General features: G+C 31.9%; 1 protein-coding gene across 1 annotated transcript; it reads right to left on the reverse strand.

Moving 5' to 3' along the window:
* Positions 1-3,511: 3,511 nt before the first annotated feature.
* On the reverse strand, positions 3,512-7,375 carry LOC140858043 (NAC transcription factor 32-like). The gene is made up of 3 exons (XM_073257470.1): positions 7,207-7,375; positions 4,900-5,162; positions 3,512-3,946 (listed from the first exon to the last, which is right to left on the reverse strand). Exons 1-3 carry the CDS (start codon positions 7,373-7,375, stop codon positions 3,512-3,514), a joined length of 867 nt encoding a protein of 288 aa, XP_073113571.1.
* Between the last annotated feature and the right edge of the window lie 5,761 nt (positions 7,376-13,136).

Here is a 13,136-nt window from a genome sequence, read left to right on the forward strand (position 1 = left end):
GAGCTTGTTCATTATTGATTTTTCGAGAGAGGAAAGGTAATTTTGTACACATCATACATCTTATGTTATATTGATTACTAGCATAAATTATATGCATATAAAAGATATATCACACTGTTTACTTTATTGTGCAAGCATATTCTGATATTGGTAGAGCTGCACAAGTAACTCTATCTATTCATCATACATCAAGGTTCAAGAGCTACGCACGATATAGACAAAAATTCATACACTCTTTTCAAACTCTTTGGCATATTGCAAACTCTTTCTTAGACTAATCTGATATATATATACGTGCACTTATGCTTCTTAGTAAAACTATATATTATGTATCATGTATCATATATCATGATAGTTATAAGTTTTATTGAACCTCTTAGAGTTCATCAATTAAAATTGATATTTTAATATTTATTAAATCATGTATGATGTATCATCTATCACATATCATATTAAATGTATGATAAGTGTCTTGTATCATTTGTGATGTATCATAGATCACATATTTTGTAAAATTTATTTTTTCTATAGATGGATGAGCATGGGAGGGAGTCTGATCAAGTGGAGTTCTATAAGATGACTTATATCCATCAAGATGATAGTTTTGTCAGTGAGAAATCAAGAGATATATTTGTATGTATTAATAATTATTTAATACTATAATTTATAGTTTTATTTTTAAGTGTAATCTTTATACATATTTTTTCTTGAATATAGGAGAGAGCTTTATCCCTTGTTGCAAAATATGTCGATAAGTCCTCAGTATTTATGGAGGCCAGTCACATCAAAGCCCAGGTGATGACAGAGTTGCTGAAATTGGATCATTATTATCGAATGAGTTATGGAGTTAGAGCCACCTCCATTCAGTTGTCTAAAGTGAGTTGATACACTTAAGATGCTAGAGAGAGTTTTAGCAATGCAAATATTCATAGAATTGAGGCATAGATTGAGGCACAGATGGTAGTGATGAGGTAAAATTATAACATAATGATACCCTCCATGATGACTCTCAATTGAACAGTTGACATCTATGATACAAAAATTTGTGGATTCTTCTAGGATACATATCTCGCTATATTTATATTTTTATATGGACCTAATCATTTCATTTACATTATGATTTTTGTATTTTCAACTGCTAAAGTTCTTATATCTTTGTTGTAGGCTCCTGCAAGTTCCAGCAGTCATAGAGTCAATGACGATCAAGCTCCTATGGATCACTAATAGACCAATATCTCTCTTTTTTTTTTTTGAGTTTTATATATGTACATTTCTTTTGATTTCTTGTCTTCTATTATGGTTTATAATTGATGAACACGATATATAATGTAATTATATTTTTTAATAAATATATATGACACGGTGTGTTTATTATGACTTTATGCTGGTGTCTAATTTTTGTATAGAAATTTTGGATAGATTTATGTATTTTGTTTAGATTTTAAAAAATTAATTTCGATTAGTTTTTAAAAAAATATTGAATGTCACCAATTTTAGCATTTATCGATGTTTTAAAGCATCAAGAAAGTTCAAACATACTGATGCTTTTAAAAAGCATTGGTATGTTCTGTGCATTTAATGATGCTTTAAAGCGCAGGCAAAGTATTCAAGCATACCAATGCTTTCTAAAAGCATAGACATATTCTGTGTGGTTAGCAATGCATTAAATCATCATCAATCATCGATGCCATCCTTGAGCATCGAAAAAAAGATTTTTATGCTTCACTTATCGACATATTTTCGATACCTTTGGAGGCATCTGGAGTCATTTTTGCAATATTTATAAGTATCAAGAATGGTAGTTATTAGAATCAGTAATGATCTTAATTACTGTAAAGGCTTCTAGTTTGCTTGTTACAACTTTTTAGTCAACTCTAGTTCTAGAGCCTCCAAGAGTTTAAGAGGATACTTGTGGCTATCATATAGTTGGTAGGCTAAATGAATTTTATTGTGTTATATTATTTTAATTATTGATTGCCGCAACAAACACCATCATTACAACAAGTAATTAAAAGGATTTGAAAAGTCTCTTTTTATATCAAACAAAAGGATTAACTTAATGAATTGTTGTTGCTGTGGTACATTAATTTGACCCTACATTTTGTGTGAATTGTTGATCTTTCGGTGCTAATACAACAAACAACTTAATTATGATTTCATTTGATAGACTGCAATGTGTCATATATTAAGTTAGTTCCTTCTCAAAAATCTAATTTAAGATAGATACCTAGTTTACAGCCACGAGTCCTTAAAATGCACATATTGGGAGGGAGGTTTAGGATGTGTGTCAGTTCTTTCTAGCGTAGAGTTTTCATTGCAATTTGCCGATACATTTTTTCTGAACTTGAGTTTGCTTGAGACAATAGTGTCGGCCATAACATGAGATTACGTAAGACCCATTTGGTTTGCTAAACAATTTTATCCCACTATAAAATATTTTTTTTGAAAAACTGATATCTGAATATATGATACTTGATAAAATAATTTTTATATATTTGATTGACTATGAGAAGATAACATAAGGAACATACTATCCGAAATAACTTATATTTGATTGAGCATCTACTTTTCTAGCAAAGATGTATAATATACCTATTATGCCCCTAATAAAATTATGTAAAACACATATAAAACATCACATGCATTATTTTTGATGGTCATTTTTAAATATTTTTAATTTTTAAAAATACTTTCAATATTTAAAAATAGATAGTAAAGTTATTTATTGGGTTGAGTTTTAGAGTTCTAATAATTTTCAATAGTTAGACAACTTCTTTATATGATGATATATTTAATAATCATTACTATATTTTTATACTAAAATTATCATTACATTTTTATATTTTTAATTATTTAAGATAACCAATTAAAAATAGCTATTATAATCATAATAGCTAAAGGATATTTTTGGTTAAAAAACTACCACAATTTTTAGCCCATGGGAAGTGGCTTTTTCATGTCCTATATGGTTTTTCTCTTTTTCATGGAAAAGCTACTTTCTTATTCTCTTTTGTGAAATCTCCAGATAAATATGAAGTATTTTTGTTTATTGACCATACATCCCCCTTCCTCTTCCCACAAGCACATGTCCTACTTGTTTTTCTTCTCTTTTTTTCCTGCAAATATTTTTATTATTTTATATTAAATATTTTGAAGGATAGACAACCATACACACACATTTGTTTGTATGTGTGCACATGTGGGTGGGTGTGTGAGAGAGAGAGCAAGAGAGTATAAGGATACTTGAGTCCTTCATTAATGTTTGTAGTTTCCCTCTCCTACAGCATAAGCATGATATTCTCTCGCATAAGCTTGATATGAGCATGGTGTATAGGGTCACATTAACATAGCCACAGAACACAACGCATCAAGAAAATTCTCAAATCAATTTTTAGATCAAAACATGCTCCAGCTTTGATACAAGCAAAAGCCATCTATGCACTACCACTAACTAAATACAATCTTTAACCATTCCAAATGGAAGAGGACTACATTCAAAAAACTGCAAGCCTCAATATTTCCAGTCCGGTGGGTTGTTGATGCACTCCTCCATGAACGCCAAAAGGTCATCATGATCCTTATTAGTGTAATCCTCAACTCGTTTGTCCTTCCATTCACTAGACCGAGCTAAAGACTGCTCCTCGATGTCTGATGATGTTTCCTTCTTGGAGGAGAGAACTAGCAATCTAGCTTGATCATCAAGGTGCTGAGATTCCATGTAGGCTTGTTCTTCAATATGGTTTGAACTGTCAAGTAATACTCGTACTCGCTTGCTGGTGACCATCTTCTGTTGTAAACTATCGATTTCTATCGGGCACTTTGTATCATCATGAACTATAGAATGAGATGCTGATTCAGTTGCTTGGTCCTCATATATAGTGCCACCACCTTTTGTATTCTTTTCTCTATTGTTCAAGTAAACTTTGCAAATAACCCATGTATCAAGCTGCCAAAAGAGGTGAGATGAGAGAACTAACTTATGATATAATGCATGACTATGAGATGTTAGACATGATTATTTGGATGATTCATCAGTTGCATTACTTGATTCTTCTTAATTAGATAGTCCTAATAAAACCCTATCTATGGGTGGTAGGTTGCAACACTATAGTTTCTATAGATAATCATATTTTAGTTCGAAGTACGTCTTTCAAAAATATTTTTCTTACTAACAAAATGAAAAAAATTTAGAGATCCTGAATAGTGCTTGTTTGTATTTATAAGTGCCTAATTAGACTTAGAATCCATTGAATTTTCAATTTCTTCTATCTTTTTTTGTCAAGAAAATATTAAAAAGTGTGATATATAAAGAAATTTGTTAGCTAGTTTTGCCTCTAGTGGAAGTTATCAAAGATAGAGAATAAAAAAACTTTTAGAATTTACTTCATCATGGCTATGTCCCTTATTTTATGATTTTGTGTCTGAAGGGAAGATCGGATCTAGCCCAACAAACTTCCTTAAGGTAATGAACGTCAAGTAGAATTCTTCTTGTTTCATGCAAAAGGAACCTTCATCTAATCTTCAAAATTTTTCTCAATAAATTAAACAAAAAGTAACTATAAAATCTAAAGTTTTATTACATCCATTGGAAAATATATTACTATAATAGTCAAGGACATTCCTAGAAAATAGGAAACTTGATGGGCTTGAAACAATTTAAAGTCTTAATTTACACTAAAATGTAATTATTTTTCTATCTGTCTTCTATTGGTCTACAATTATATAACCCAGTTCTGCTCACATGTGTAGACACTAAATTCTTTTAGGAAAGCAATTAATGCAAACTAATGCTTCAAATATTATCACGATCGCAAAAAGTTTGGTAATTGTTATTTACAAATTTTCATAGAAAATTTAAAAAGAAAAAAAAAATATCATGCTTGGGCTCTAGAAATGTACCTGCTTGTCTTGTAATGGCAATTGAGAGTGTGGAATCGTATATTCTACCATAAGCCAATTCGTTTTTCTTCCCTTTGGAGTTCCATCATCCATATAGTAGGTAAGGGTTCTCTTGTGGCCAATCATTAAGTTATCTGAGCCCTGGATTTCTTTATTACTTGAGGTGGCCTTCCAATATCCACCACCTGCCTTTCGATCTGGCCTTTTCCCATTAGGATATTTTCTATTCCTCGATGTGAAAAAATAGGCTTCATGATTGGTGCCTGCATGGATTCAAGCTTATAGGCTTCTCGTAATGCTTATTGTGATTCAAGTATTTTCAGTTAATATTAGTACAATAATAATAGAATTTTCAACTGCAATAAAAAGAAGAGTGACCATGATAATGATGGAAATAATATCATACCTATGAGATAGATGATGGTGGTAAGTGATCAGTAGGTTAGACTTTCATATCAAGCTTATCAAACTAGTACATAAAAAACTTTGGTATACTAGCAACCTAAAAGCTGCAATTGCCTTGCATATAAAAAATATGAACGAGGATGTACTTTTCTTAATATATCCTGAAATTGATACAAACACTGACAAACAAAATTCACAAGTTGAGAGTGATAAGTGTACATGGATAAAATTTGCTAAAAAAAATTATGTATAAATGGACGTACAACAAGATCTAGGTACAAGCTTAGTAGTGAATTAGCAGAAGTCCATTAGTCCCCGAGAAAAGCTCCGATCAACATGTAAGTTATAGTATTTCATGAGCAATTTTTAGATGAAGTTGTAATTTGAAGGTTTTGTTTTCATTTTTGGTGATCCAATTCAAAAGTGAATCCAATAGGCCATCACATTATCTATATCAATAGCTTTGGGAATCAAGTTAAAGTTATCTCAAACAAGAAGCATGTAATTCATCTACAAGAATCATGGAGGTGTTCTTGAAAATAACCCAAACATTTTCTGCATGATTGGAAAATAGATATCAATTTACATATGATATAACATAAGAAACTATAAACATAAGATATACTCCATGCAATTAGGCAGGATTCCTGTACAGATTAGTACACATGAATATTATCCAGTAAGATTATTCTTATAGATTTCAAATACATTAGGCTATACCTGAATATGATTCAATAAGGTTTTGAGTGTAACTTTCAAACCTAAACTTGAACCTAATTAGAACTTATTAGTCGAATTCATGTCAGCTTAGTGGTCTATCAAACCAATTATTATTTGTAGGAAAGAACCGTAAAGAATTTTAGGAGAAGAAAAGCTCATGAAAAAACTTTTGCAAATTATCCTTAATAGAACTTATAAACTAAAAAATTTCTCAAAAGATAATTATAAAAGAAAAAAATTATAAAGGGAAGGTGAAGCAGTCCATTAGGAAGAGTTTTCTCGATAGATCATGGGCATGTGATTTTATGTTGTAGTTTGGTCATTTCTAGATGAAATATTTCTCGAAATAATTTGTTTATTTTTGGTCCCTATATGGAAATATACAATTTTAGTTCTCATGAAGTTTGATAAGGCCCCATTTATTTGTTTATTTGGGATTTATTTGTTTGTTTATTTTTTCTATCAGTTTTTGGGTTGAAAGTGATGAAATCTGGAAGATATTGTACATGAAATAAAAGATTAAAATTTACTAGTGGAACTTTGACAAATTTGTTAACTGTTCTCTAATTTTATTACACCTGTCAGAACTAGTTAAATGTTAAAGATTTCATAGCTTATTGTTGCATAATAAACAGATTATTATTGATTAATGTACTTATTGTTGCCGCTTGTCTAATACACTTTTGTTTGGTATTTAAAATTGGATAGACTATTAAACTATCTAAATCAAAAGCTCAAGGAAACAATTACCTTATAGCAAAAGCATGTAGTTCATCTGCAAGCATCAGAGTTAAGTTGCAAGTTCCCAATATGGATTAGGCCACAAATAGATACATACCAATAAAATTTTTGGTGTAGTTTTCAAACCTAGCTATGTACCTGGTTAAAAGTAATGAAATGAAGTTAGGTTAGCTTAGGACTAACTCTCATTGTTACTTGTAGTGGAGGACCACAAACCAGTTTGGAAGAAAAAAAAGGAATCTCATGAAAAAAGAGAGCATTTGCAAATTAAATTACATAGAAATCATAAAACAAAAGAAAATTTTCCCAAATAAATATGTAAGAAAAATAAATATTCCTAGAAAACTTGAAATTTGGGACCAACCTACCTTGATATAAAAATGCTATATAAAGAAATAAAAAGAAGAATTGCTCAAAATTTAAATATATCTTCTCACATACCTAGAAGTTCTTGAGGATGATGTTTATAAACTTCATTCTCCGTCACAATTCCACAAGGTAGAGATTGGCCCATCAACTTGGGCACCAAATAGAATAGCAACAATTCATCATCTGTCGGTATGAACCTGAAACCTGGTGGAATACTTAATCTCCAATCCTCTCCTTCCATTGCCTTTACTTCTCTCAATTCATTTTTTTCAAGTTGTTCGGTATATGAGAGAATGCTGGTAGTGGAGGGGGAAAGGCCATAAAGGGCTGAGAATCTGAAGGACCCTCGCCAGGCCTCAAAGGATTGCATTGCACTGTATAGCCTGCTGACTGTGATGGTGCATAGCAGGGCATCTCCATGCATAGAGACATGTCTCTATTGGCACATGGTGGACTAGATGGCATGCAAGCTTGTTCTTCAACGTAGACCATTTCCTGCTGTAAGCTATCAGTTTCTATTGGACCCTTTGTATCTTCATGAACTATAGAATGAGATGATGATCCAGTTGCTTCGTCCTCAGATACAACTCCACCATTTGAATTCTTTTCTCTATTATTAAAGTAAACTTTGCAGATAACCCATGGATCAAGCTGCCAAAGAGATGAGTTAAGAGAACTAATTTATGATGTGATGTATGTCCATGAGATGTTAGACATGATTATTTGCATAATTCATGGGTTGCATTGCTTAATTCTTATCAAACAATCCAAATAAGACTCTGTCTATTAGTCGAAGATGGCTCTACAACATATCACCACTATTATGATGCAACAATATAATTTTCTTGGTAGTATGTCTTTCAAAAGTATTTTTTTTACTAATAAAAATGAATTTACTTTGGACAATATTCCTTGAGTCATGCTTGTTGTATTTACAAGTGCTTAATTAGACTTAGAATCTATAAAATATCATTGTTCTGACTTTATTTGTCAAGAAAATACAAAAAGTGCCGTACACAAATAAATTTATTAGCACACAAACATAGAATGGAAAAGATTTTAGAGTTTATTTTGTCATGGCCATGTCTCTTTTTTATTTTGTTTTTTAAGGAAAGATTGGATAAAGCCCAACAACTTCCTTAAGGTAATGAATTTCAAGTAGAATTTCTTATTGTTTCATGCAAAAAATAACTTTCATCCAATCTTCAAAATTTTTCTCAATAAATAAAAAAATAACTATAAAATCTAAAGTTTAATTACTTCCATTGAAAAATATATTATTATAACAATCAGGACATTCATAGGGACTAGGAAAGCTGATGGGCTTGAAACAATTAGAGAATCAATTTGCACTAAAATGTAATTAATTTTCCTTGTGTCTTCCATTGATCGAGTAGAATTATATGACCTAGTTCTGTTCAAATGTGTACACACTAAATTATTTTGAAAAAGTAGTGCAAACTAATGCTTCAGATATCATCACAGCCACATAAAGTTGGGCACTTGCTATTTAGAAATTTCCACAAGAAAAATTAAAAAGAAAAAAATATCATGCTTAGGCTCTAAAAAAATTACCTTTTCATCTTGCAATGACAATTGGGAGGATGGAATGATATATTCTACCATAAACCAGTTCGTTTTCCTCCCTTTGAAGTTTCATCATTTATATAATATGCAAGGGTTCTCTTCTGGCCGATCAATGAGTTATCTGGGGCCTTGATGTCCTTATTACTTGAGGAGACCTTCCAAAATCCACCACTAGCTTTTCGATCTGGCTTTTTTCCATTAGGATATTTTCTATTCCTTGATGTAAAAAAATAGCCTCATGATTGGTGCCTGCACAAATTCAAGCTCATAAGCTTCTTATAATATTTATTTTGATTCAAAAAATTTTAACTAATATTAGTATAACAATATAATAGCAATGGCAGCATAACAAGTGCAATAAAACGAAGAAGAGTGATGATGATAATGGCAATAACATCAAATTTATGATATAGGTAATGATGGTAAGTGATTAGTAGGCTGGATTTCCATATCAAGCTTATCAAACAGATACATAAAAAACTTTTGTCTGTAGATGTATTGTATACAAAAATCCTAACAAGGATGTGCTTTTCTTTATATAAGCATGAAACTGATATCAAGCAGCAAATAGAATTCACAAACTTAGAGTGGTAAATGTACATGGATCAAATTTGCTATACAAAACATGTACTTGGATCTATAACAAGATTAAGGCACAAGCTTAGTAGTAATTATCAGAAGTCCATTAGTCTCTTACAAGAGCACTAGTCAACGTGGAAGATATATGATTTCATGAGCTTTCCTTTTGGAAGAAGTTGTAATTTAAAAGTTTTGTTTTATTTTGGCAATCCAAGTCAAAAGTTGATTTGATAGTTCATCGAATTATCTAAATCAATTGCTCAGAGAATCGATATAATGTTATCTCATAGAAGAAGCGTGTAATTCATCTGCAAGCATCATGGAGGTGTTCTTGACAATAACCTAAAACTTTTCTACATAATAGGAAAATAGATATCAATTTACATATTACATAACATAAAAACCTATAAACGAGAATAAACATAAAATATACTCCATGCAATTAGGTTGAGTACAAGATTCCCTATATAGATTAGGCTATACATGAATATGATCCAATGAGACTTGCATATAGTTTTTGAATAGCTTATGCTATACATGGATATAATCTGATAAGATTTTGGGTGTATTTTTTGAACCAAAACTTGAACCTAATTAGAAGTCCTCGGTTGAATTCATGCCAGCTTGGTGGTCCATCACCTAATTGTTATTTGTATGAAAGAACTTGAGGAGAAAAAAATCCCAGAAAAAGTTTTTGCAAATTAATCTAAATAGAATTATAAACCAAAAGAATTTCTCAAAAAAAATTATAAAAGGAAAAAATATATATATAAAGGAAAGGTGAAGCGGTCCATTAATATGAAGAGCTTTCTCTGCAGATCATGAGCCTGTGATTTTGTGGTGGTGACTTGGTCATTTCTGTATGAACCATTGCTGGGAGTTATTTATTTATTTTGGTCCCTGAATTGAAATATATAATTTTAGTTCTCATGATTTTGATAATGGCCCCATTGATTTGGGTTTTATTTATTTGCTCAATTTTTTTCTATCAATTTTTGGGGTGCAAGTGATGAAATCAAAAATTATCGTGCATAAAAGGAACAGAAAAATGGACCTGTTCTAACATGGACCTGGTTAAAAGGAATTGAATTTAGGTTAGCTTGGTGGTCTAACTCTTATCGTTACTTGTAGTGGAGGATCATAAACCAGCTTGGGAAAGAAATAAAATATCATGAAAAAAAGCAGAGCTTTTGCAAACTAAATTATATAGAAATTATAAAACAAAAGAATTTATCCTAAATAAATATCTAAGACTAAGTAAAGCAAGTCCTTCCATAAAATAAAAACTTGAAATTTGGGACAACTTAATATAAAAAAGCCACATAAAGAAACAAAAACAAAATTTTGAAAACTTAAATCTTAATCTCACAAACCCAGGAGTTCCTGTGCATGGTGTTTATAAACTTCAGCCTCTGTCACAATTCCACAAGGTGGAGTTTGGCCCATCAACTTGGGCACGAGATAGAAGAGCAACAATTCATCGTCCGTTGGCATGAACCGAAAACCTGTTGGAATCCTTGCTCTCCAATCCTCTCCTTCCATCGCCTTTCCTTCTCTCAATTGTTTTTTTTTTTATTCCAAGTTGTTCAGTACGAGCTCGTTAGGAGTCATGTTTATAGAGCTACCGTAATCCAACTCTTATACGGACTGGGTTTAATTCTTACCTTTATTCAAAGATTATTCCCCTCGCTTAGTAATCTTAGCCAACCTATTCCTACACTAACTGTGTTTCTTCTTCTTCTTACTTTTTTCTAAAATTTGAAAAAAGGAATAATTTGAAGTGCCACCCTGTTTTATTAAAATTTGAAAGTGCTACAGAGGATGCTATGGAGCCGGTACCTCTCCGTGCCTCCCTCGGGAAGGTCTCCTCCTGAAAGGCCTCCTTCTCCTCCTTCACACCGAAATCGCCATGGTTTTCAACTCTTGGATCATCAAATCCGGCTTCTGATCCCACCCTGACCACTTCTCTTTTCCAATTTGGCTTTAAGCACTGTCTTATAAATGATGCCCGGTCACTGTTCGACAAAATGCTCAAGAGGGACTCCATCCCGTTTTTAAGGGAATCTAATAATGATCAAGGCCTTCTGTGATATCAAACCTGATGGTTCTTGTTCTCAGCTGAGCTCTTAGCCTGTGCTCGGGTCCGTGCATGTTCACCAGCTAATGATCAAGAAGAAAGTTAGGACGAATTATAGTTGAATTATATTCTTAGTGCGGCTTTGATCAATATGTACACAAAATGTGGGAGAATTGAAGTAGCCTGGGAAGTTTCCAGTCGTATTCGAAGGATTAATATTTCCATTTGGAATTCATTGATTACTGGTTTGGCGATTCATGGGCTTGGTATGGTTGCAGCTGAAATGTTTGTTAGGATGGAACGTGAAGGTTTGATGCCTGATGCAGTTTGTTTGTTTGGCTGCTAACAGTGTGTAGCAATTGCAGTATGTTAGAAAAAGCTCATCTAGAAACACCGTTATCCTGACCAATTTAGGATTGGGGAGTCCCCTAGTGAGTCAGAGAGAGAGAGAAAGAGAGAGAGAGGTCCATTAGAAAGAGCTTCCATGAAGCATACAATATATTATGGATGCAGTTTGTTTCTTTTCTGGATGAAATATTGCTGGGAATTATTTGTTTACTTTTGGTCCTTAGATTGAAATCTACAATTTTAGTTCTTAAGGCTTTGATGATGGTTGATTATTAAAAAAAAAAAAAGAGGCTTTGATGATAGTTATTTGGGTTTTATTTGTTTATTTTATTTTTTAGGATGAAAGTGATGAAATCAGAAAATTGTTGTACATGAATTTAGTCAATCTCTTCTTTTATTAGATAGTTAAAGCTAGTAAAACTTCAAAGGATTTCATAGCTTATTGTTGAAGAAAAAAGGATCCATTTTTGATGAATGCACTTGTTGTTACTGCTTTTTAATGCCTTTTATTTGGCTCTTGAAAGTATATACTGTCTTTGTTGTCAATTTCCTTATGGAATGAACTAAAAATATGGTGAAATAAATATCTTGTTTATGGCAGCTTGTTCAACATTGTTATGGGGTCATCAAGGAATTGCACCATTTCCATGGTAAAGTATGGTTTGGTGCCTTCGCATCTTTCAAAAACAGAGTAAAGCATTAAAAATGATTAGCAGCATTCCATGAACCAACTTCCTCAACTTTTGTATGTTAAAACTTGGAGTCAACTGTATACTGTACACTGTATTTTAACTTGGAGTCAACTTCCTCAAATGTAATGATAAGATATATATGTTCAAGCCAAAAAAGGCAAGATAACTTTCACCATGGTCCTACAATTTTATATAGATGCATAACCAATGTTAGAGATGGATGCTTTCTGTTTCAAAGGAGACGTTTTCTGAAAGTTACTTGCCCAGTTCCCACCTTCACAAGCTTCATTATTATCTTCTACCATGTCCATGATGATTTTAACATCCTGTCATTGCAAATTCAAACAGAAAGTGTTAGAAGCAATGTTCTTGCATATTCAAGCACAAGGCCTTGGATCTCTATTATCATACTTTGTGTTGAGAAGATTATTAGAAGATCTGTACTATTTATCTCCACCTTATTGCTTTTCTTTTGAAGATATGCACAAAAAGTAGTCATTTGTATGAATGAAAGCAACTCATCATATGGCATTCCATTACTTTCTAAAATTTTGTTTTTATGTCTAAATATTATTTATTTCTTATTTATGTATTTAAATTTTGATGTCTTCCTTATTTTAGCTTAGATGACCACTGGTGTAAAATAATTTCATGTTAATGTGTAATAATGCACCCAGTGGCTGTCATAGTTGAGGTGCTATATTTGAGACAAGTGCAAG

This window comes from Elaeis guineensis, chromosome 5 (assembly GCF_000442705.2).
Source record: "Elaeis guineensis isolate ETL-2024a chromosome 5, EG11, whole genome shotgun sequence".
NCBI lineage: Eukaryota > Viridiplantae > Streptophyta > Magnoliopsida > Arecales > Arecaceae > Elaeis > Elaeis guineensis.